Source organism: Aquila chrysaetos, chromosome 7, assembly GCF_900496995.4.
Source record: "Aquila chrysaetos chrysaetos chromosome 7, bAquChr1.4, whole genome shotgun sequence".
In the NCBI taxonomy this organism is placed as follows: Eukaryota; Metazoa; Chordata; class Aves; order Accipitriformes; family Accipitridae; genus Aquila; species Aquila chrysaetos.
Window position 1 is genome coordinate 2,415,337 of NC_044010.1, and position 25,338 is coordinate 2,440,674.

Here is a 25,338-nt window from a genome sequence, read left to right on the forward strand (position 1 = left end):
CTTCTAATTCAATTTCTGAAATGTCCCAGTACCATCCACCCCCGCTTCCCTTCCCACCCCATCAATAGGCAGGGCTTCCAAAATATCTACTCCTGGCCCTGCCAGCAAGTCCCTCTGTTACCAAAGTGCGCTGCTTCCCCTCTGCAGGGCTCATTTTTTTGGTCCGGGAAATAGCAGTAAATAGGAATCCTCCTTCTATCTCCACCACAGAGAAGTGGTGCAAGGAAGGAGGCTAAGCACCAATGTGAAGCAGGCACATACGTAGCTGGAATATTGCTCCACATTCAAAGTTTCCTCCGCTCCAAAACAGACGCCGTTTTTTTACGAGCAGCATTTCTCTGGAGTAACTCCATGAATTTGCTGCCAGAGGCTGAGCCCCATCTGTACGTGTCGCTCCCACCGATCGAACAGGGCTGTGGAAACATACTCCAGCACAGCTGGGCTGCAGGACAGCCGTAACGCAGGAGCCATAACCACTGGGGTCTGCCAGGCCATTAGCAAATCCCTCATAGCATCTGATGAACTCCCACCGGTGTCGCAGGGAATTTGGGTGGTGGGATTGATGGCAGGGGCTCCTCCCAAAACCAACTTACTTTCCCCTGGTCTTAAGAAAAGCTGCCCAGGAGGAGAAAGTGAAAGGGAGCTCATGAGGTCCGGAGAGCTACATCAGTCCTGGCAACTAGTCAGGGCTACACAACATTTGGGGAGCCCCACGTGAGCAGTAAAACACAGGCAGCCAATTGTGATGATTAACAGATGTGGTGGCAAGAGCAGAAACATGGAGCTCTTCACTTTGGTCATGTTGTGAACTCGTGCCCCAGGGTTACTTGTCACTGCAGTGTTTTAGTCGTGGGGGTGCAGAGGAAAGGACTGAGGAACTGCTGTTAAGTATGGTGACAGAATATAAGCTTTCTCTGCTGTCTCTACCCTGTATTTGCAGGGGAAAAAAATACTCCAAAAATAGCCTGCATCCAGTATCTTTGTGGACTTTGTGCTGATGCTGGCTTTAAACCACCTGCAGGTTTCAAAGTGCCCACAACAACCCTGTGTACTCTTCCATATGCAAGAACAGTGCGAAACTGTGCGCACTTCTGTCATCTCCAGGCACTATGCAATACTTAAGTCAATAAGGTAGTAAATACTGAAGAAGATGAGTTACTGTGTCCATCAACATTGCGACTATTTGCCCATAGGAGTCAGACAAAATCTTTTTCTAATACCATCAAATGCAAAATACTACATCTGGAAACCAGGAGCACAGATGTTGTCAATACCAGATGGGAGAGGCTGCCTCTAGAAGCAGCAGATGGACTTCAAAATCACCGCGAATAACTGACTCGGCACAAGCACTTGGCATGCCATAATGTCACGGTAAAAACAGCAGGCACAGGTCATGGACACAAATATCAAGAGGTTGAGAAGCAATCTTAGTACTATTTGTTATCTGTGGTATGTAGAGCACCAGGCTAGCAACTGGTGCTGGTTCGTGAGATGTGCAGGAACCACAAAGTTACAGAAGAAAAAGTTTCCAGCTTCCAAATCCAATATATACAACATACAGCTTCAAGAGCTCATTTTCAACAGTTCATCCAAGAGCTTAAGGGGTTAGTGGAGAGCACGGGGCAGTCTGAGACTTTTCAGCTTTGTTGATAAGGATGCAGCAATCCACAGATCAAAGATGAAGTTCAAAAACCAATGTGGAAATGCAAATGAATTTCTCAGTAATGACCACAATCAAATATTAGAACAGGTTCTCCAAGTACACAATGAATTGCCATTACTGAGCACCTTTAGGGCAAGACTGAATAAATTTCCAAGAGGTACACCGAGATACAGCTTTCAAAGTTATTCAGATAAGCGATAGAGAGGGAGTGGAGAAGGGAATTGTTGCAGGTGGACTGTCAATTCTGAAGCGAGAAGAGCGTCCACAAAGAGACCAGCTTGTGGGAGTAATTCACATGTCCCACATCCAATATGCTCAGAAGACTTGCCTTGCTGCATGGGGACAGTGACTGAATCAGAAGTCTCACACTTCAACCATTCTCTTGCAGGGGAGACAATTTTCCCTTTGCTTGCAGTGCAATCAGTATTCACTGATTTGCTGTTTTCTGAAGCAGATTTGCTACATGAGCAGGTGGAATAAAGTTACCACATGTTGCAGGGGTGTAAGAGCACATGAACTGCCTGGTTATGTCATTCAAATGCTAAAACACAGACCAAAACACAGACCACAATCAACTACATAACATCAGAAGGGAAATTTTCCAGCTTTGACAGTGAGACCACCTCTACAGCACCAAATTGCCACTTGCCTGCTGGGAATACACAGGGATGGATTAATTCCCCAAAGCAGTTCAGGCCTTGGAGATTTGTTGGAAGTCTCCTGAAGTATGCAGGCTAGCTATAGGGGTTTATCAGTGACGAGATGATTATTGCTACAGATTAGATTAGACTGGCCAGCTTCCTCGTGCTCCGTCTTGGCCGGACCTCTGCAAGAGGTCACACTTCTCCATTCTCCAAATGGTGAGGTGGCATGGACTGTCCCTTTCTCTAATTATGGGTGATAAAGACTCAGCACAGCATTTTGTGGGATCAGCCAGCCTAGGGAACTAGTTCCTGCTGGTTTACTAAACCACCCAGCTGAGAGTCAATGCGATAACACTGGAGTGGGCAGTATAGCTTTCCTTAACGTACATGTGAACTACCAGTTTAGGATCCAGCAGCTGCTTTGCACACAGTTCTTGGCAAGACTCTCTTTTCCAGCATGATGACTCAACTCTTTCCTACTAGGAAAATTACTAAGGTTTGGCAGGTTAACTACTCCCTTCGCCGGGCAGTCTTGCCTATAGGATATGGAGCTCATCTTTTTCTCGTTGAGACAAAGCAGAACAGATTACAGCACTGCTACTGCAGCAAAACATAACCACTATGTCTAACACCCACACTCAAATGGCATATTATACACTTTGATATATCTCCCTTTTAAGTCATTGGATAAATACAAACCCTATTTTATTGCTGAAAATAGCAACTTCAGGTATGTAGGGTATTAGTGTACTAAATAAGTAGTAAGCAATATTCAAAAAAAGGAGGCATGCAAAGAAAATCTTTGTTTCTCTCACAGGAGCATCTATTCTGTCTCCGTAAGGGCACATTGAACACTCCGATTTCAAAAATACGAAATATTCCATATTCCATCATGGAAGAAAGGAGGGAAATAAGTGCAACTGCCAGAACAATGGCAACAATTTAGAGTACTATTTGTCTAACGCCTCTCACTCCCCCATCACAAGACTGATGCCATCTTGCACAGCATGGATAAGGCTGGGTTCTAGCAGTACAACAGAACAGGACACTTACAAATGTATTTTCACTAACAACATGACAACAATAGAGCAAGAACATCTTTCTTCTTTAGTTCCTCTCAGTTCTTACCATTATCGAAGTTCCTTATGGAACTGAAAGAGTACATACAGCCCCTTGCTTAAGCATAGCTATTTTGCTGTTTCAGTATCAGACCCTGCAAATCTAAGTCTGGTATTCTAGAAACTTAAGGATGTTGCCTAAAATAACTCAGAAGATTTTATGAGGAGATAAACTGAGGAGTTGGGGTAAGGGAGTTTCAGGTGACAAGCAGATGGTTTATGTTGCCCAGCCGCATTATCAGTTCTCCATTTAAGTTCAGAGGGAAGCAATTACATCTTGAAAAGGGACTACACAAGCTTCATGATTACTTCCATGGGATCACACTGCCTCTGCTAATCTCCACAGAAGTTTCCACTGCAGGTGTTAAAGGTCCTGAAGGCTGGAATGCCTCCAGCATTACTTAACTAAGAGTCTAGAGCTTGTCTGGGCTCTAGAGGGGATTAGAAGCAAGCACGCTTTTTACAGTCCATTTATTTTTGATCCTAGAGCAGGAGGAGCAGCAAGTAGACTGCCACATGCCCCTAGCTTTTATTTAGCTTTGGCCTGCTTAACCCCCATTGACCATTGGTATGCAGAAGCATCCACTTTTAGGACAGAGTAAAAGCACAAAGACTCTCAACCTGTAAATAACTTGAAGAACAATTGCTGACTTTGTTTCTCACCTCCTTGGCTCATGAGCGGAGGTATGCAGGGGCCCCTGACTTGGAGTAGCATATAAAATGGAGTGCATCACAGAACGGACTGGCAGGCTCTAGCTCAGACCAGACACTATCTAACAGACCTAGGACTGTGCCTCAACGTGTTTTAAAGTCGAGACCAGATAATGGTAAGAGAGGGCAAAAACAGTTCTCTAGAAACTCACTATAATGTAAATGAAAGATGAATCATGTCTCACTTAACTGACTAATCTTCAGTAAGTTAAGGCAGATGTGTACATTCATGAGAAGGGGAAAAAAAAAAAAAAAAAAAAGTACCTTGAACAACATCTAAACCCAAGCATTACTGTGTACCCCATCGCTATTTCTCCCCCCGCCCCATGCATCTACACATGCATTGGCCAATAAGCTCCACAAATACTTTGTCAGCACTATGTAAGAATTACTTGAGGCAAGCAATGTTTAGCATAAGTTTATTTGCACAAGAATTTCAGAATCATTAAGGTCTAAAACCCAGTTTCCAAGAATGACAAGTGAACACCACAGTGCAGAACAGTAGACAACGTTCTGTGACCAATTTCACATTTGGGCTCATCACAAATCCAAATATTTCTAGTACCTTGTTTTGCCAGCTTAAAAAAAAAAAAAAAAAAAAAAAAAAAAAGACTCACTTCTTCCAAAGAGGTACAAGACAGATTTTCTAAGAGCTGACTTCTTTTAATAGTAAAAAATTATATAGGAGATAAACAGAGAAAAAAAGGCCTTCTAAATTTCAAAAGAAAGTGCAATTTTAATCAGAAAGAGACAAGCCCAATCCAGACACTTCAGCAAGCGGCCTTCTCTTCCAATACAAGTGAGAAAAAACAGAGTGCTCCAGCCACTTCCCCCAAAACTTCTACAACTATAGCTAGGCATCCCACCTTATAACTACTTTCATTGAAATTAAAGAACATATGAAATACACTTCACCATATTTAACAAATGTTTAAGACCATGCAAAGTAGATGCAAAGGCTAGAAGTATTACTATCCATTTGGCTCTCCCAATGCCCAAATTAAACCAAGTTGCCAGTGACTATGGCTAACCTATTGCTGTGCCTAACAACTATGGCACCCTGATTGAATGAGTTGAGTGAGGGGGAGAGTAAACAAGTACCATCGGTACACCGACAGCTTAGAATTGAAGCAATTTGTCCAAGTTCTCTTCTAAGAGGCCTTTTCCCAAGCACTCATATAGTGATAAGCAGAGATCACTGCCAACATTAGTAGTTATTCTAGTGATCAGAAACCCACAAAGCCTAGGCACAAAAGCATACCAAATGCTTAACCCCAGAACTCACTCCCAAAATATGGGTCTTTAAGTCTCAATAAAAAGCTTTAGGTATTTGGACTAGATTTAAATACTACCTACTGCTTTGTAGACAAGATTATTAATGTTAAAGTGTGAAGATCTTTTGAAAAATGGTTACTCAAAAGCAAGCAGTAGTCTTCAATCTCCAGCTTAGTGATTGACTGAACTAGCTGAGGACAAACACAGCAACAATTAAATCTTGAGCTGAGGGAGCATGAAGTATGCTTTACCTTACAACTTCTCAGAGTGACCATGGATCAGCATAGGGATTTTTACCAAACTGAGTAAAACCCAGTCTACTACTAGGTCTCCTTGGTAGCATCTTTATCAAATTAAAAAAAAATAATCTATCTTACAATGAGGAAGTCACACTAATAAACTCTAAGTCAAGTGGGACTTGGCAATAAATATTGACAACAGATGCCTAACCTCAGACTGGCTTAGCCCAGCTGAGCTTATAAGCTACAGGAAGAAAACAGCTATTCTAAACCACAGAGCCTAGTTTACTAGAAGCCTAGTCCTGAGGAATGATGCACTGATACAAGACTTGCAGTTCAGTGTTACTGCAGCTTTGTTTTGATGCCACTGCCCAGAGGGAATGTGCTCAGGTAACAGTCTGAAGTATAGTAGTCTTTCTCTAACCTCCACTGGACACACAAGTGAGCAACAGAGGATAGAGCAGGTTTGCAGAGGCATCATTACGTACTGAAGGGAGACTGAATCAAGCAGGCAGCCTAGACTTGGCCTAGGGTCATCACTTTTAACTTTTACCTAGTGCTCATTCTCATGTTACTCCTTGCTACAGGGGCCACCATAAACCTGAACTTGAACCAGCTAGCACACACCAAAGTAAGCCACTGCCACATGCAACATCAGGCTGCTAAGACAACTTGGAACAGAAAGGGGTAGGCTGCTTGCAACACAGTGATGAAAAGCTGCTGAGTATTCCAGCTTTACCTGCCAAGCCAGGATTATTTTGAAGGCAATGAGACGAACAGTGTCCCAGCAATCCCTTATACAGTAGGGCCAATGCAGTAGGTAGTGGGCAGCTTCAGGATACAGTTAACTATTCAAGAGCTTAACATCCAGCATCCAGGCTACAAAGCATTAATATTTCTCATATGCCAGAGCAACTTAAGAGCCAGGCAGGGAAGTCAGCAGTCCTGCAAAGCTTAAACCCAGGAAGTCAGCTGTTCAGAGAGCAGCCATTCAACATAAAGCTTCCTTAGAGGCCTCAGCAACAGGTTACCTTAGCAAAAGCACAATATTTATGGCAGGAAGCTTAAATTCTCCATAGCTCTGTCTCAGTAGGAATCCATTAGAGCTTTCTTTCTAGCACTTCCTTTTCCAACAGATGCACCTGGCCTGATGTTCAGCAGCCAAGGCATTCAAAGACTAGTAAAACATAAGTCTGTTTATTTCAAGCTTGCAAGGACTCCTCCTGAGCATCTGACTACTACTTCCACATGAGCCGACGCACAGCAACAGCTTCTAAAGATCAGCCATGAGATTGCATAAGACTGATACGTGAGTCTAAGCTATTTGATATGCAAATCAAACAATGTCCCTCTAGGCAATGCTTTACTTCTGCAGTGGGTATAGCTTAGATTGGCTTTAAAAACAGCTATTTAAGAGATGATAGCAGTTACAAACTCCTAAGCAAAAGATGTCCTTCTTTCTAGTGATACTCTATACTAGGCCAAGTATTGCCTTGCATGCAAAAGTCATTCCAGCAGTAAGCTTGCACTACGTTTAACACACATGACAACACTGGCATTGTATTAGTTTTTAAAAAGCTTTCCAAATAGTCAAAGTCTTGGGTGAGAGATGCCTTGTCTGTAAGCTACATCAAGTCCAAGCCAGAGTTAGTGAAAAAGGCTAGGTTCACTTTCAAGTTTAGCTACTTTGGCTGACTACACAGAAAGCCTTTAATGAAAAAACACAACAGAAGACACCAAATTATTTGTCTATTTGCTATTGAAGTTGTTTACAAGACTGTTCAAAAAAATTAAGCTAAAGCATACTCGGCTACAGTCTGCTTTCTAGATTGTATCCCTCCCTGCCTTCCTAAGCTAAACGAAGAAGTCTGAACAAAAGAGTCGCCTCACTGCTTTATTGAGACAGTCTTTATGAAGTAGTTATGAAAAGTGAGATAACTTGCAATATAACTAGAAGGTTTTGGTCCTATGAGGAACATGCAGGTTTTTTACTGCCATTTAAGTGCTGCACTGCTATTGTTTTCTGCCTCAAACAGCAACCATATATTGGTGTTTCACCTGCTTTCTGCTTTACCTTCTAAGCTTAAATCATTTGTTTGATCAGGCACTTTGGTCTCACAAGCTTGCAGAGACAGCTGGAAATCATAAAAAAAGGTTTAGCAAACAAGTATTCTTAAACATTGCACCAGTACATATTAAATAGCTCTAAGATTTGCCTCTCTAGTCTACTTCTCTGGTTAAGCAAAGGAAACTCAAGATCATTTGCCATATGTATTTTACTATTGCAATTCAGTGAAAATCATCCAGTTAATATGCCAGTTTCTAATACCACTATATACATAACTGGGGAATTTTTAACCTTCCTTATAAAGCACAGGAATTTCAAAGCAGCAAGTTCAGCACAGACCCTTTAGGAAAGTCAGCCCCCTACACCTCCAAGGGAGTACATACTCTTCCAGAGGCTATTCTGAAAACAGGGGCAGACATTCACCACATACGGCCTCTGTGGAGAGCTCTGCTTAGGGTTTATATACCTCTTCAAGTGAGGGTTCAGACCAGTAAAGAGGAAGAATTTGACTCTAACCACTCAGAATACCATCTCATACAGTGACCAGGTGACAGTGATACACCAGTAAGCTCAACCCTTAAGTGGTGACAGAAAGACAAGCCTTCAGGACCTGCCTGAAGTTGTACAAGAAATTAATTTTAGGAGGCACTTTAGGAATTCATACCGTGGCAGGAGTGCACATCATGCTGCAACTTACAGTGGTTTGGGATTTATTTGGTTTTTGGGGTTTTTTTGCTTGCTGTGGACCTGTGAGGAAGAAAGTTGGACCAAACCTCAGTGTAATAGCGGCACTACTTTCCAACTGTGCCAAAAATGGTTTTGAAAGATACAGTCAGAAAGGCTTTATCTTGAACCTGGACTTAACTGTATTTTTCCATCCTAACTATTCCAACTGTGGTTCCAATTCTACTTAAGGCTTCAATCCCTCATTTCAAGGACTTTTCACATTAGCAAGTTTTAGATCATGCTTTGGTGCATGTTTAGAGATGCCACCTTCCAAATTTTTGTACTCAAGAAAAATTTAGCCAGTTTATGCTTTAGAGATAGACTAACTAATCCATCTTCAACTTCCAAGAAATTAATCTTGAACTTGAGGCAGGACCATATATCCCTAGGTACTACAGGAAACAACATTTAGGCCCTCTACAAGACAGACAGTATCCATACGGTTACCAGCTCTACACAGCCAGAAAGTAGAAGCAGCCCAAGCATGACACGAGCTCACTCTTGCACAGTTAGTTCAATAGAAAGTTGGCTAGAACTTGAACTGAGGAAGTGTGGAGTAATAAGGTTAGGCAATAGAAAGCAGAGGTTTGCTGCTATTCCAGGAGTGGCTTCTGCTCTGCTCAAGACATTTTGCAGTTTTTCCTCTAATAACTAACCTAGTTTACTGAATACTCCACTTGGATCACATGTTAATAGCCACTTGGAGAACTAGTGCCGAGTTTTGTAACCACTCCTCTTAACATTTAGCTGCTTGTTCTCTTCTCCCAGTGAAGAGGTAATAAGGCTTCTTGGCATTTGTAGAGATATACCGAAAGGTTCATAGCAGGTCACCTGGTTGCATATTCCTACTGCACACCAGGAAATGGACAGTCCAATACAATCATGTTTCCATTCAAAAGCCTCCAGGTGACAGTTATTGCTGGTCTATATATACAACACTCAGCATCTTGGCATTCAGTAGCCTTCACTCAAGAACACTCAAGTGAAACAATCAATTGCAAGGCAACCAAGTGGGGTAGGACTGGCTGTATGGCACAGGAGCATTTGCAAGATAGTAGTTGCTGAAGTTTACATCACTAACATAAGGTGCTGGCTGGTAGTAACAGGTAACATTAGTGGCATTAGGGATGATATTTTGTTCTGCCAGTACTTTGAGCGCTAGCAGAGAAATCAAGTTGAGAGTCTGCCTTCGCTCATGTCCCATGAGACAGACTGTGCTCTCATTCACCACCCTGCGCAGAATCATGAGGTAGTCATATTTGCTCCTCTCTTCTTTGGAGAAGTGGTTCTGGAGGTAGGTCTCTAGTTTGCGCTGCTGATCCAGGATGTCTGGGAAGTCTATGAAGAATCGGGAGCACATGTAGCGCTCTAATGTTTTGATCTCATCCTTATCCATGGGCCTGAAGTCTCGTACTAAGAGGTTACTATACTTCAGAAGCCCACCACCTCGGATCTCTTCAGGATTTTTGGTAGCTATCAGCTTGTTCTGGAGGTGATCAAAAGCTGCTTCAAAGTCTCCATACATGCTCTCCCCAATCACAGTTGGATGGAAGTGCTCCGACATCGGGGTTGCCGAGTAGTCATAGTAAAAGAGCAGGGAGTCCAGTATGATTTGGAAGGAGTCCACGCTGAACTCAAACTGCCGCCGTATACAGTCTACAAACTTCAGCTCCACATTCCTGCCATGTTTGTTGGAAAGTGATATCAAGCTCCAGCGGTCAGACTCTGTGTAGACTTTGACTAGCTTCTGGATGTAGGCTTCCTTCAGTGTTACTGGACTGATTTTTAGCTTGCTTACTCCTTCTGGCAAGAAATTCAAGAGTGATCGCAACACCACGTCTCGAACTAACTGAAACTCTGCCTCACTTGGAAGAGAAACTTGAAAAATGAGATCCAGGTCTTTGCATCCCAGCCCATTATCCTTGACCAGGACATGACCAGCTGCAGAGCCATTCAGACGGACATCCTGTACCACAATGCCTGCTTCACTCAGCCTACTCCGAACAGTCTGAACAATGTCCTTCAGAGTTATCTTCAGTGTTGGGAAGTTACCTCGTCCATGGATTGGAACTACCTCTGTAAGAACCTCATGCAGACGGCTGACCTGCTCCCAGTTCAGTACACTGCATGACATGCAGTCTGTGTTACTTCCTTTGCCTGCCATCTTAAGGTGTTTCTTCTCCAAAGAAACTGTAAAGAGGTGGAATAAAAAAAAAGAAAAAGACAAGTCAGACTTTCTGTTTGTGCTTCCTAGATATATCCTATGCTCTACTTTTCAGTCTACACACACTCAGACACAAACTAGAAAGAAATAATTCTATGTAAAAATTATTATCAAGAAGCCTTTCACCTGAAATGATGCTCAGCTTCTCTGTTGGTGCAGGCACAAAATTTTACTTGTCATTGTCCTTTTTTTGGTGAGGTAAAGTGCTTCAGCAAAGCAGTTTGTGTCAAAGGGAAATTATCAACAAAGTTGACACAAGCTTTACCCAAATTTAATATCATCTGCAGCACCAGCTGATGCCAGAGGAGCCATAAGTGCAAAGCACTTCTGAAAGTTAAGCTTTGAACTTGTTTCATTATACATAAAGCTCAAACTGCTCTCTCCAACTAACACAACAGTTGAAGACACTCAGGTGTTAGTTTCAAGGCTGAGATAGCCAATCCACTGAAAGCACTTTAATTACACTAGAGACATAAGATTTCTGCCTTTTCACGAGTTTTTCCTTTCTTAACCATCCAGCATCTACCACTCATGGGATAAGGGCCAAGTACACCTTGCTCCTGCAAAAAGCTACAGCACTTCAGCATCCCAGACAGAATTTCAGCTACAAAGTCAGACAACACCACTATTCAATGTGTGCTCCAGTCTTCATAAGCAACTCTTTACTCTTCTTCAGATACCCTGCATAATCAAGCTACCTTTTTGGAAAGATTCATGCTTGTCCCAGCCTTTTGCTCATTAGTGGAGGGCAAACGAGCTTTTAAGAGCTGGCATGCACTCAGATGAGGTTAAGGCAGACATCATGTTAGTGTTGCACTTTAACACTAAGGACTTAAGAACCTCACTGACCAGACCTGGTAACAGCCTTGTCTGAACTTTTGCACTTTTTAAGGAGTCTTGTCACAGCTGAGCAGATCACTTTTGTGCTTAAGTGGCTTGTGTTCTGAAGTATGCAGATACTTACATATGTTCTACAGTAACGCAACTCCAAGTGGTATTAATATACTTTTCTCTTTTTAAGTGTTCCAGGTTTCTATTGTGGCCAGGTGCTTCCTGACAGCTACAGACTAATTGAGGCCTCACCTTCTTCTGCCCCAAGTACTTGTGAAGACTGCAGCTGCCAAGGTCAGGTCAGACTAGTCAGATTTAAGGTAGTTAACTCTTGCCTACCAGGAATTGTTTAAAACCCAACCATGTCGTTTCCTAACATGCATCAACATAGTGCAGGATCTTTCAGCAAGATTCAAAGAGCAGCTATTGTCATTTCATGCCTGTCCTCTTCCAGCTTTTAATTTTTGAACTGCTCATTTGATCTGTCACCTCCTCCACAGAAGAGAGTCAAATCCTAGATAAAATATACAGTTAAGGTAAAAATGCTCCTGGGGAAACAACTTCTGCCCTTGAGCATGAGCTGCTGCATTACAGGCTCTGCTGCTGTGGGTCACATCAGCTCCAGCAGGCACATAACAAACCTGCGATTCACAGGATCATTAGTCCAGGACAAATCAAGGGGTTCTTCAAACTCAACCCTTAAGGCTGCAAAGCAGCATAAATCCAGAGGCATCAAGCCTGCCAGCAGCTGCCCTCAGGTACTTCAAGCACATTAAAGTACATTTTCATCTTAAAACCACTGTATTTTCATTAAATCCTTCAGATCACTAAAAAACACAAGAGTCTTCCATGACTTCTAGCTGAAGTTGCAAGTGCTTTCAGCTACTACCTCTGAAGGCATTCCCTCTCCTCCTTCCCGTCTGTAGCCTTCTTAGCAGCTAAGACAACACACACAGCCCACCCAGCGACCAGAAAGGACTCGGAGCAGTGCTTCCCACGCCACCACACACACTTGGTTCTGCTTGGTGGTCCTCACCTAGGAGGATAACATGCATTGCTGCCCTGGTGGGGGGAAGATGAAGTATTTCATTTCTAGTTCAGCGGAGAGTTTAATTCTCAGGCTGCCAACCTATGAAGCCTCCCACCCCCAAACCGCTCCCATGTTTGCCGACTCTGCAAGATTTATGTCAGTGACAGCAGGATCTTAGCGACTTTAATGTATTTGGGACGCTAGCAGTTCACATGCTTCTTGTTTCACCGCCAACACTTTCCATCACAAGAAGATCTGATACCTGAAGATGCTCATTCACTGGGAATAAAACAATTCTGAAGCCAAGACAGGCACTACCTATAGTTAATACCACGCGTAAAGAGTATTGTAGCTTCACTTGGATGCAGACCTCAAATCAGAGGCACAAGGAGCGAGGACAACACGCCTTCACCTTTGTCACGATGAAGTACGTTACCCTGCAGCAGCAGTTTTTCCCCTAGGAGACCTGTAATTTGACACAACACCTAAAAAAATTTAGGGAACCGTGCCTGCAGCAAGCAGCAGCCCTGTGACACGGCAAGTTACAAGTATCTTGTGTCGTGTACCCCCCCCCCCCCCCAAATCCCAGCAGCACCGCAGGCGGGAAGGTCCGTCTTCCCTTACAAGACGTTTTCTCTTGAGAGGAGAGCCGAGGGCTCACCGCAGGCTCAGCTCGGCGCACGCAGGACCCGCAACTCACCCGAGCCGGGCGGACCTCGCCGTTTAAACCGGTTTAAGTAAAAATTTTTTTTTTTTTTTAAAAAAAAGCGTTACTCAAGCGCTTTGCTTCCAGGAGATCCCTCACATAAAGTGACCCCGCCGGCTCTGCCCCGCAGCGGAGAACCGAGCTTCACCCACACATATCCCCTCCACACAAACACACAAGCTCCCCGCGGCTTACCGGTCCTGTCAGCTCAGCCGCACAGCAGCGCCGACCGCGCCAGCCCCGCTCTCTCACACACACACGCGCGCGCGCCCCCCCACCGCCTCCCCTCGCCCGCCCTTTATCGCCCCGCCACCGCCCCGCCCCGCCCACTGCTCGCCGTGAGGTAACCGGCGGGCGGGGCGGGAGGCGGCGGCGGCGGCGGCCGCCTCAGGAGCGCTCGCCTCAGGGACGATGGCCGCGGCGGGGCTCTCTCCCTCCTTTTCTCTCCCTCCGCCCTCAGCGGAGCGAACGGGGGTGGGTTTGGTCGCCTTTTCGGGCGTTCGGCCCGGGAGCCCGGCGGGGATCGGGGTGGGGAGAGGACGGGGGTGGCCGTTTGAGCCATGGAGCCCTCACACACGCCACCCCCTCGCCGACCCCAGGGGTTCGCCCCGCAGCCCGCCCCAAGATGGTGGCGAGGGGCACCCAAACGGTCGCTTTCCATCCACCCACCCACACCCCCCCACCATATGTACGACTGCGCACGGAAGGGAAAGCAATGGCCTAAACGTTTCAAGGGAATAACGGAAGCCAGGGAAGCGGGCTCCAACGAAAAGCAGGCTGAAATACAACATGGCTTTCCCTCGTCTCGGGCAGAGCAACCGTCAGCACAGATGCAAAATTTCCAGGCTCTGCTAAAGAGTTTGCTGTGGTGCCACATGGGAAACAGCCAAACTAGGAGTTGGCACGAAAACTGCAAGGATGCGCTCGCAAGGAGACGGCAAAAAGCGTTGAAACGGCGTGCTACTGAAAACCACAGCTGATGGGCTGCGGGAGGCACTGGAGACGTGGAGGAGGATGGAACTGTTAAGACAGGAAGCAATGAATAACTTGGGAGATCGAGAGTAATAAAAATCGGCTGGCATTTAATAGTACACGGTGCAAGATTATGCATTGCGGGGATGAAAGCTACCATTTCTGCTGTAAACCCTCAGCATTTCAGCAAAAGAGAGAAAGGACCTGGGCTATTTGCCTTTTGTAGGATTATCGGGACTCAGTAGAGGGGGGGGGAAAAAGCAAAACTTATCCCAGGACAGGCCAGTTGACATATTTCTAGTAGAGCTAAAAAAGTATTTACAAAACATTGGGGAAAAAATGCAACACATCTGTTACATTGTTTGTTCATACACAGTCAAGAAAGATGAATCAACACCTGCACACAGGCGGAGAAGAGCTGACCTTGTAAGAGGAAACTGAAAAGCTCCTCTTTGCAGAGCGAACACAAACAGACTTGCCTTCTTTCACCAACAAAGCCAAAGCTGAGCAGGAATATGGGTGGGTTAGTTTATTTATTTATTTATTTTTCTCTAACAGTGCACCATTGGGATAAATAACAGGAAACAAAAAGAGCTATTTAAATTAAAGGATAACATTGAGACAAGAATCAGATTCAAGGCAAGTTACCATCTTTTTGTCCGATGAGCTAATCATGAATTCTGAGCATCGCAGGAGGGGAATAAAACTAACGTTTCAAGATGGAGCTAGAAAAGAAAATAGGTAATACAATTGTCTGTGGTGGTACAGAGTTGGGCGTGAGGATCCAGGTCTCTCTCAACATTTTTTTCCTGTGTTTCTAAAACAAGAAAGAGAGATGGGGAACTCAAAATGAAGTAGTAGTGGAAATGACAGAGGCATAACCACCAGTAAGGAAATGTCTCACTTGGAGGTTAAAATAGTGAATGGTCTCGCCTCTTAAGAATATTTCTTCAGCAATATTTCTGCCTCAAATATTATTGTCTTATGACAATAACTGATTATTTTGGACAGTATACTTTCTGTTGCCCCATGAGCAAACAGCAATTAAATTACATGTTGAAAAACATTTTCTATTTGTAATATTCATTAGATAACAATAAAGGCAAAAATAAACTGCAGCACATACTGCTATTACAGATGTTAAAGTATTAATAAAAGGTTCACACTTTACATTATTTGTTTACAAGTTCTTGTTCCACCAAAATGTTTGTAAAAACAAAGAGGTATCTCAAGTCTATCTTAAAGGATACCTGGAGTGTTTTCTGCCTCCTCTGATTTGCAGACCTTGAGTATTTGTCAGTGGAAGTGCAGCGCACTCTGCAGTGGATTTACACCTCCTGACAATACACTTGCTCTTTTTAATCGCTTTTCATTGGTCCCACAGAAGGGGTCCGTGGGATGGGCTTTTGAAACACCGTTTAAAGCCTGCTGGACCAGACTCCTGGGTAAGTTGCCGGAGCAAGGAGGAATGCATCTTTGAGTAATGAATGTCTTCGGAGAACGAGCCCATTTACCCCTGACGAGAGCCAGCCAGCCAGCCTTCTGCTATCCATCCGCCTGTGTCTGCGCAGTGGATTACTGTGCCGTGAGGATGGAAAAACGTGGAAACACGCAGCCCACCGGCGAGATGAGAGATTAAGAAGCATGGGTTACTGCTTGGGTGCTGTGGCCGCCAAGGTGGCTCCGACACGGGCCCAGACCCAGCTCCAGTCTTAACATTTAATACTTACTTAGGACTGACTTTCCCACTGTCAGCTGTAACTCCGAGTCTAGGGAGAGGTAATGGATGATCCCAATCTTTGCAAGCCATCCTTTCTCAGAGAGTGACTGGGATACAGACAAATTCCTGCCAAGAGGCAGCAAGCGGCGGCAGCCACGGGCCCCCTCTGCCCTTGGACAACCACCGACTCGCCCTTCTCCCACAGCTGCTCCATCCCTCATCTCTGCCCATGTCCCTCCCCTCCTGTCCTGTGGTATATACCCCCCTTCGGGATACACACCGCAGGACCTGCTTCAAAGGGTTTCCAAAGAGAGGATGGGGAAGGAAGAGGGACCAAATGGCTCCTGGCATGGCAGTGTGACAGGGGGAAGAAGAGTCTGGGAGCTGCCAAAACAAAGGCTAGTACGGAGTTTTATGAACACACTGCAACTTGTTCATTTTAATCCAGTAAATAGGGCAGCAAATTTGGCAGAAGAAACACACTTAAAAACTTGTAAGTCAGCTCAGTGACCTGGCACTGTCAGATTAGTTTCCTTACGTGATGCATTGCTGAACGTAATGTGTCATTATAAATCTTGGTTGGTACAGCTGTTAAAGCCATAAAGTGAAGCAGAGTTATTAATACATGGTAGTAGTAGCTGTCATGCTCCATTCTGTAATTGAGCATCAAATCTGCAGTTGGGAAACTCTTCTTTTTTGTCTGACATGTGGAGTAACTGCATGTCTGCAGATGCTGAGAGCGTGGAGACAGGTAGGAACATCCCACTCACACGCAACTGTGGTGAAATCCTCCTGTAGAGCATCAAGGGTGAGCCCCTTTCTCTGCTGCTAGCTGCCTTTACTAGCCTTTGAGGTTTACTGTGGGGAGATGCGGCAATCCTTCCTCCCGATACATGGATAAAAGTAGACATGTGAAGTCCAGTATAGACACGCAGAGTGTATTAATGCAGGGAACAGCAGTTTTTCAAAAATCTCTGGTTAAATTTGCCACTAGAAGCATAGCGACAGCTGGGAAGTGCCTGCTCCAAGGGATGAGATACTACCGTGTAGGGCTTCCCAGCTCCCACCAAGTTCTGAGCTCAGCAAAAGCCGAGAGACACTCCTTCTCCAAGGGGCAAGCAATGCCACCAGGTCCCTTCACTAGCAGGACCCGTGCGAAGTGGGAGCTCCAAGTTCCTGCTGCATTTAGATGTGAGCCCAGAGTCGCTGTCTCTCACGAATGTCTTTTTGAAGATGTCCCTACCCGTTAGCCCTTCTGCTGCTTTGCTGAGTGCCACCTCTGGCAACTCGGGCTGTGGGCTGCAGACTCCTCTTCTCACGAACCCTCTGACGTACACGCTCAAAACTGCTTAAAAGCCTGAAGGAACGGAGCCACTTGAATATGTGACGAAGTGCACAGGCCAAATTCTTCCAGGAGGGAAGAGGTGGTTCCACCTCCGCCCAGGCCCCTGGCACTTTTGCTTTCACAGCCAGAGACTCAGTTTTGCCGATCCGGTTGTGCTGTGAGGCTCCCAGCCCAGGGAAGGCCGGCATTTTCTTTTCCCTTACAAAGTAGCAGGGCAGACACACGCTGAGATGGAATGCACTCGCTGGAGCGAGTGGGCAGCGGCCCGTCATCTGACTTGTTTTTTCCTTGCACCTGAGCTCGCCCCAACTGCTTAATTAGTCACATGGTTTCCTGGAACCCGGGGGAGAGCAAACTGTCAAAAATTTTGGTGGCGGAGGAGAAGAAGACTACAAAGACTGAAGGGGGAGGCGGAGGTGGGGGGAGGACAAGGGTTTGCAAATCAGACTGAAAAAAATATTTACTCTAATTTGGGAGTCGTGAGCAAAGTCGGGACGCATCGCCTCTGGCTGCAGGTGGCAAAAGCAGCAAAGGGGAGTACAGAGAAAGAGCGAGGTTGCTTAGGGAGTGCAGCCTCAGTCATGCGAAGCTCTTCAGTGCCGAGCTGCCGGTGGGCTCTGCCCCATGGATTTCCCCCACTACAGGTTTTCACTTTGAAATCACATCTTTTTCACGTTCCCTCATCATCCAAGGCTCTAGGAACCAGTGTGGAGGAGTGTAGTGGTCACACCGCGACTGGACCAACCCCCTGGGAGTCTGCATCTGCGAGCTCTGCCTCTTGACTCTGCCACTGGTTTTAGCTGCAGAGGCAACTAAATTTGCCCCTGCAAATTCACAGATTTGAAGGCTAACAGAGATGATTGACCATCTTTTAGTACTTGTATAATCCCTGTATAATATAATCCTGCTGTAAAATTCATAGCTCGTTCAATAACATGCACTTGCCTGCAGACTTTCTTCAAATTGCTTGACACGGATAACCCAGTGCTTCCCCACGGTAGTTTGCTGCAGTTGTTAACTGCTTTCATGGCTAAAGGTCCACACACAGTTTGTTCTGGTTTTAATTTCCACCTGTCTTTCTTTTCAGTATGCTTTTTTCCCGCTAGATTATAGGGGCTGTTATCGAAAACTTGTATGAATTCTTCAAGACTTTTTCAGTAGGCCCTTTATTTCTAGCTGGTGGCAATGGCAACTGGAAAGGAGGTTTTGCACAGGTAATGCAGTTCCATAGCTTAGAATAATCTAAACGAGAGCTGTCAGAGACTCTTCATCCTCAGATGCACCGTCACACTCTTTCCTTTGGGTCAGGTTTATGCCATTTAAAACTAATCCATCCAAAGAGGGGATCTGCCTTTGGCTGGGGCAGCTTGCCAGCCGGGCCGCCACACAATCACACAGGCGCTAGGGCAAGCACGAGAGATGAGGCAGGATGATGGCAAACTTTAAGCTGCGGTGGACTGGCCCTCTCAAAAGCCTTGGGGCCCATCTCAACTACAAAGAGCCATCTTAGCCTGCTCGGTGGGCCACCAGCACCGCATGGAAACTGTACAGCTCTGGAAGCCGCTGTCCCACTGTCCATCTCCCAGCGAGTCTGGCAACTGGTGCGTGCTCCCTGCTGGCACTGGCGAGGGAGTCCTTGACGAGCAGGATCTCTGTGGTGGCCCATCCCTTCTGCGGCGTGACAGCAGCTCCCCGCTACCCCAGCTCCATCCGCCTCTCCGGCGGGAAGGGGATAGCAATCTCCCTTCCCACCAGGTTTCCGTCTCACCTTATCAAGTCCGAGGCGACCGTCGGTCTCACCTCCTCCGCGGCCAGCTGACATCCTGCAAGGATCCAAGAGGCCCTTGCAGACCTTTTTTGCAACAGTTTTGCCCACAGCTGTCTCTTACAGAGCTGCGCTACAACAGTCCTCCCAGCGACAGATAATCAGCACTTTCAGGCTCTCTTAACTCATACAGGGGAGGTAGGGTAAGGTTACGCATCCCACATGAGGCGATAGCTTTACCATAGCTCTTTCTAATGAAATCTGACATTTTACCTCTTGCTCAGAAACCTGCAAAGTCCGGCCTATGCTGGGGAAAACTTGCAGCTACGTGGTAGAGATCCCTTTGGACAAAAAGGCTTGAGGAGGAAGCGAAGTGTTGGCGTCTCTGGAGACAAGAAGGAAAAGCTGTGTCTGGTCATGTGTTGGGTGGTAATGTTTTGCACAGGCGTCCTGCTAAGAGCTAAGGGAGAGTGTCCTTATCTACGGGAGGAAAAGCAAGTGTTCTGTCTCCTTTCGCCATAGAAGAGACCTGAACCTTATGATGGGCAGAAAAAAAGTGGCTGTGCCATAGTCTTCAGTGGTGTCACATGTAACAAACCTTGGAATTATCAGAAGATATGATGCCTCTTGTCTACGCTGCATCAGATTTCAGTGCTGGATGCAAGTCATAGCTCAGTTAATGGTAAGAGATCAGAATAGAAATCTGGATTTAGTTACAATCCACGTTTTGCAGTTCAAAATCTACTCATTGCATGAGAGCTACTATAAAACAGAGGAGCGGGGCAGTTTTCAAGCCGGGCCAGACATTTGATTTTCAGTGGCAAGAGCCTATTCAGACGTTGCAAACGAGGCCAGTAAGGAATTATTTGGCCTGGCTTCCAGTTTAGGTTGAAATGGGAAGTGTAACCAGTTCATAACCTGTGACATTAAAAAGGTTCTTGCAGTTTGAGTCCTGAATGAGAAGCCTCAATCTAGAAAGAGTTAGGGCCAACTGCTGTCAGCTTTCTTCTGCGTGCTGACTGCGCTCCCACTTAGGTGGATGCGGCCACGTAACAGACCGTAGCAGCAAGCTGATGCCTTTCCCAGCAGACTTTCCATGTGCTTGCTTTCCCGTAGGGAAACTCGGCTCAGACGGAGAATCCCGCTCGCGGTGACCGCCCTACAAAGCAGCCAGGGATCGCACAGTAAGGGAAGGCTCCTCACAGCCCCGCTGTTTGGTTTTAATCTCCAAGCCGGTGATTCACAACCTGGAATCTGGATCCCGGCGTGGCTTCCCAGGTAACCGCTCCTCTAGGCCTCCTTTCCGCACCACGCTTGCCATTGGCATCGCAGGACGACTCTGAGGGGTAAGGATAGCAGAAATCGGATTTGGAAGCTGGGACGTTGGGTTTTCCTGTGGTCGCTGTGCTCACCTCTGATCTGTCTGTATCTGTTCGAACACCCAGGAGGCTGCAGTGAAGCAAACTCCTGGCACTCGTCTCAAAAGAGCAGCCCACTGACTCCGTGCAGTTACTAGAAAACCACTCTGAGAGTGTCAGAGAGCCGTTTCTACCTCATCTCCAAAAAAAAAATAAAATTGTCAATGCAAACCACACACATGGGAGCAAACGGGGGCCTCAAACCCACAAGATTAACTTAAAAAATAATGGGATTTTAATAACAACGTATTGGGAGATTCTTTAGTGGTATGTACTTGTTTTCTGAGCGCTTGTAAGCAGACAGGACAGGGAGGTGGGAGACCCCTCGACTTTAACAAGGACGAGGCGAGCCAGACACTTGCGGATGGGGAGGGGAGAGCATTGCCCCGGTACTCACAGATGTGCGAGGATTTTTATGGAAATCGTGACTTAAATAAGTAAAGGGAAAAGCAAGCGGTGCCCGGACATCACTTCCCAGGTTTCTCCTGCCGGTCAAGGCCGCCGGCCTGCCCCGGTTCCCAGCAGGAACGGCCACAGCCGCCATCGACAAGGCCGGCCCCGCCGTCGCCATGGCAACACCGACCCTCGGCAGCCGCCATCTTGGGAGCGGCGGCGGCGGCTGCGCCGCCATCTTGGGGGCGGCACCCCGCTCAGCCGCGGCGGCTCCGCCGCCATGTCGGTGGTTCCCGGTTGCCGGGGCGGCGGCGGCGGGATGGTGCCGGTCCTACCGGGGCTCTACGTGGGCGGCGCGGAATCGTGCTCGTCCCCGGAGTCGCTGTCGGCGGCGGGGGTGGTGGCGGTGCTAACGGTGGAGGCGGAGGAGGAGGAGGAACCGCCGCCGGGGATGCGGGCCATGCACGTCCGGGCGCGGGACGAGCCCGGCGCCGACCTGCTGAGCCGCCTGGACGACTGCGCCGCCTTCATCGACGCGGCGAGGGCGGACGGCGGCGCCGTCCTCGTCCGCTGGTGAGGGCCGGGGCGGCGGGCCGGCCGTCGTGTGTCCCGTCCCCCCGGGAGACGTTCCTCTACGGCCGGCCCGTCCTTTCCTTTCCTGTCCTGTCCTTGCCTTGCAGCCGGGCCGGGGTGAGCCGCAGCGTGGCCGTGGTGACCGCCTACCTCATGAAGAAGGAGGGACTCGGCTGGGAGGAGGCTTACGCCGTCGTCAGGACCGCCAAACCCGACGCCGAGTGGGTCCCCGGCCCCTGCCCGCCGTCCTCCGTTCCGGGCCCGGCGCCTCCTCACCCCGCTCTCCTCTCGCCCTCCGCCGCAGGGTGAACCCGGGTTTCCAAGGGCAGCTGAAGCTCTACGAAGCCATGGGCTGCGCCGTAGACAGCAGCAGCGCCTTCTACAAGCGGTACCGGCTGCAGATGCTCACGGAGAGGTACCCCGGTGAGTTGGGGAGCGGCGGGGGCCGAGCTGGGCACGGGGAGCACCGGCCTTGAGCCGGGGTGGGTGCTGGGAGCGAAGCTTGGGGCAGTTTCCTAAGGAGGGTGGTCCCGGGAGGGACCGGTCTGTCCTAGAAATGAACGCAGAAGGCCGTGTCAGAGGAGGTTGGCTTCGAGTATCGCCCTCGGAGCAGCCGAGCCTTGAGTTGGCTAGCCAAACGTTCGTACCGGCCCTAGAGAATTGCTGCTCATCGGTGGGGGAAAAAAGTGTCTTTGAGAGATGCCTGAGAAATAAGATCCGTAAGGAACTGTTCTCTTTAGCAAAACGCAGAAATGGTAAAGGTCAGTTTGAGAAGTTTCCTGATTTTTATGTACCTGGCTAAGCAAACTTAACATCCTCTAAAAAGAAGTCGACGAAAGTAAAAAAATAGCAAGTGCAAAACTGAGATGAAGTTGAAATCAAGGCATGAAGTAAATTTTCATACTTTAATTTGCCAAAGAGTGACTGTAGTAGATATGTGTGCGTATGCGTAATTTTATAATGAAATAATAACCCGTAGCTTTTTTGCAAGATCTGTGTTGCATATTCAGCGTGACAGCGCTCTCTCCCTTCATGCATCACTCTCCTTAGCAGTTCCCATTCACAAGCTGACTTTCTGTATTGTGCGCACTAAAAGATTGGCAGAACAGTTCTAACTCCTCCTCTGCCTTTACTTTCTCTTTAAGTAAGAACATAAAGCAAAAGGCAACTATTTTACCATTGCTGAGGCCAAAGTCTAGATCCCAGTTCCTTGCATTAAGCAAATCCCGATCTTAGGTGTGGTGGGATGAGGCTCTTTCATTTTTAGCTTATCTAATGGAATTGGTGAGTGGGCAAATGAATGCAAAGAATGTGGCTTCTGCATGCTGTGACTGGGGCAGAGGCGCAGTGCTGTCTTGTCCCATGGAAATGGCAGCGTGACTGCGTTGATCTGATTCACAACTTGGTACTGACCTCCCTCTGCAGAACTTCAAGACTTGCCCCGAGAAGTCTTTGCTGTTGATCCAACCAATATATGTCAAACTCCGAACACAGAGGTTCTCTACAGGTGCAGGAAATGCAGGTACTGAACCTTTTCTATTTCTCCATAAAATGTCATTTTGAAATTGACCCAAGAGAAAAATAGCCCAGGTAAATCAATGGGCGTGTCATTATTGTCAGGACAGGGATGAGCTCTTGCCAAAGTACCATACCATGTGTGCCACAAAAAATCAGACAAATAAAAGTATCTTATGAAATACAAACCTTTTTGTTCCTTGAAGTTGTGCAGCACTTGTGCAGCCTAACCTGCTGTGTTCTGTAGGCAGGCATAATTCTGCTTGGCTCTGTGAAGTTGCTTGCTCTGAAACTGTAACTTCTAGTTTGTTTTTGACAATCGGTTTCTCCAGAAGCAGCTTCTGGTAGATTTTGGGGTTTACTGCATTTTAACTACCTTTTATGGATTGCTTAAAGTGAAATTGAATAATCCTGCTATTTCCCAGCTGTAGGTTTCTTCAAGTATGTGAGTGTAGAGTTAAAGTTTTAGTAGGCAGGAATTGTTTGAAAATAGATCTATATAAAAGGCGGCATATAGCTGTGGGGCAGAGCCCAAACCGACACAAATCATTAGATTTGTTAGACTTTTAGACTAAATTAAAAAAATGTAGGATTTGTAATCCTGTTCACTCACTCACTGTCAAGAGGTCCATGTCCCTGCTTTCTATTGTCTGTAGGTTTTCCCAGTAAAAAACCAACTATTTTACTTCTTTTTTTTCCCCCGTTTGTCACGGAGGGCAGGCGCGCTCTGTTCCGTGGTTCCAGCATTTTGTCCCACGTGGAAGGAAGCGGACCGACAGCCTTTGCCCACAAGAGGATAACAGACTCTGCTCAGCTCTGTGGCGATAGCCGCGAAAAGTGTACCTCTTACTTCACCGAGCCTGTGCAGTGGATGGAGCCAGCGTTGCTCGGAGTAATGGAAGGACAGGTGAAGGGGAGCACGTGCTTTATTTTTTGGATGTTGTTTTTTTGCAAAGGCAGAACAAACTGTTTCTGTTTCCTGATGTGAAAGCCCCCACGTGAAGACCTAGGTCTCCCAGCCTTTCTGGTGTGAATTTTGCAGCTTATGAACAGGTTCTTAAATGTTAAATAGCCTTTTATAAGGAAATGAGCTGGTGATCTCGTTGGACTGAGAACACGAGCCAGAGTGTGGGACAGGGTTTATCTGCTGTTTGTTTTTAGTATGAGAAAAGAGTTTGCGGGACTTAGAAAACCTGTTGTGGTCTCCGGCTGACTGTCCCGGAACCACAGCGGGTCTGAGCAACTGCATTTCCATATCCCTTCCCTTCTGCCAGCACAGCTGGCCCAGCACAGCCCGGGGCTACGCAGCCATGCCAGTTTAGCTTTTTTGCCCATTTTTCAGCCCATTTACCTTCTGTGGAGCGTGACAAGGGAAGGAGCTGGCTCAGCGCAGGTTGCCACAATTGAATGTACCCCAGAAGTACCTTTTAAATAGCCCTGCATCCGCGTGTGCTTTAGACTGGGTCGTCTGTTTTTCTTGCAGCTTCTGTGTCCGAAATGCACGTCGAAGCTGGGCTCCTTCAGCTGGCGGGGTGAGCAGTGTTCCTGTGGCCGCTGGGTGACGCCTGCCTTCCAGATCCACAAAAGCCGAGTGGACGAAGTGAGGACGCTGCCAGGTGGTAACTTCCAAACTGCCAAAACCTGAACTCGTCGCTTCTCTCGATGGGTTTCTTAAGGTCTGCAGAGAACTGCTGGCTAGTCCATGGTTGCCAGGAGCGAGCTTGTGACTTCCACCTCTTTGTAATGCAGTGGGATTACTTGGAACATCTGCTCTATTCGAGCTTGCTGTATCTCTAATATATATAATATATAAAAGAGCAAAATAATTCCTTCAAAGAGGTGTTACACAGTGGTCAAATATGTACAAAAATACCCGAATGTCATGTTTTTAGCATATTCTCACTTCATCTGTTGCTATTTAGAGAAGGTCTCGACTCCTTATTTAAAAGGAATGCCAACATGTTACTTTCAGGCTGTGGCCAGCAGTGCTGCTTGTCTTCCGATCCAAAGTTCCAAGTGGTTTGTCTGAAGCAGGCAGCTGAGATTGTAGGAGGTGCATTCCACATCATGAGGTACGCGGCAAGGAAATATTTTAAGGCTTGGCCAAGTGCCATAAAATGGTACAATTACAATTGTTGCATGAGCATGCATGGCAGCTACTAGCAGTGAAAGGGAAGTTTACAGTTATACTTTCATTGTAATAAAAGTAGTCCTAAAAATATCCGCCACAAGAATATTTACTACATTGTAACTTTTATGTAATATCTGAGGAGATTATGCAAGCTGTACTGGAATAGGAGAACTGAAGTAAAGTGTCCCTGCCAAATTGCTGCTTACAGGTTCAAAGAAATCCCTAAAATGATGAAGTAAGATTTTAAGCAAGCTGTGAGCTTTCCTGATGG

The 25,338-nt window shown here is 46.6% G+C and overlaps 2 protein-coding genes and 1 long non-coding RNA gene across 6 annotated transcripts in view; 1 reads left to right on the forward strand and 2 right to left on the reverse strand.

Moving 5' to 3' along the window:
- The window catches only part of TENT5C (terminal nucleotidyltransferase 5C), a 28,530-nt gene extending 15,019 nt beyond the window's left edge, over window positions 1-13,511 (reverse strand). The window contains exons 1-2 of one of the 2 annotated variants that reach the window (XR_003924298.2): window positions 13,431-13,511; window positions 9,101-10,634 (exon numbers count right to left, since the gene is read on the reverse strand). Coding sequence is in view for 1 of the 2 variants with exons in the window: in XM_030020384.2 (XP_029876244.1) it covers window positions 9,436-10,608 (1,173 nt within the window). In the remaining variant the exon portion in view is untranslated. Of the gene's footprint in view, window positions 1-4,539; window positions 10,635-13,430 lie in introns of those variants that run through there. The other variant, XM_030020384.2, reaches the window with a different exon arrangement.
- A 5,348-nt stretch (window positions 13,512-18,859) lies between these two features.
- On the reverse strand, window positions 18,860-24,259 carry LOC115344054. The gene is made up of 3 exons (XR_003924392.1): window positions 24,151-24,259; window positions 20,282-20,284; window positions 18,860-18,870 (listed from the first exon to the last, which is right to left on the reverse strand). It is a non-coding gene; the product is annotated as an uncharacterized LOC115344054 (long non-coding RNA).
- Window positions 21,064-25,262, forward strand: DUSP12 (dual specificity phosphatase 12). Of its 3 annotated transcripts, none has more exons than XR_005932789.1 (7): window positions 21,064-21,421; window positions 21,529-21,642; window positions 21,726-21,844; window positions 21,976-22,182; window positions 22,847-22,943; window positions 23,652-23,843; window positions 24,420-25,262. XR_005932789.1 is itself a non-coding variant. In XM_030020847.2 (7 exons), the coding sequence occupies exons 1-7, from the start codon at window positions 21,129-21,131 to the stop codon at window positions 24,579-24,581; spliced, it is 1,179 nt and encodes a 392-aa protein (XP_029876707.1). In that variant the 5' UTR covers window positions 21,075-21,128; the 3' UTR covers window positions 24,582-25,262. The 3 variants fall into 3 exon arrangements, 2 of the variants coding, with proteins under 2 accessions (XP_029876707.1, XP_029876708.1); XM_030020847.2 differs by having other exon boundaries at window positions 21,075-21,421; window positions 23,657-23,843; XM_030020848.2 differs by lacking the exon at window positions 21,976-22,182 and having other exon boundaries at window positions 21,080-21,421; window positions 23,657-23,843.
- The last annotated feature ends 76 nt before the right edge of the window (window positions 25,263-25,338 follow it).

Excerpts from the sequence above, each read along its gene's own strand:
- DUSP12 (XM_030020847.2), top strand. The coding sequence starts at position 21,129 with ATGTCGGTGGTTCCCGGTTGCCGGGGCGGCGGCGGCGGGATGGTGCCG. Across the intron at positions 21,845-21,975 it reads GCTCACGGAGAGGTACCCCG|AAATGAACGCAGAAGGCCGT; the intron begins GTGAGTTGGGGA and ends GGTCTGTCCTAG. Across the intron at positions 23,844-24,419 it reads TCGGAGTAATGGAAGGACAG|CTTCTGTGTCCGAAATGCAC; the intron begins GTGAAGGGGAGC and ends TTTTTCTTGCAG.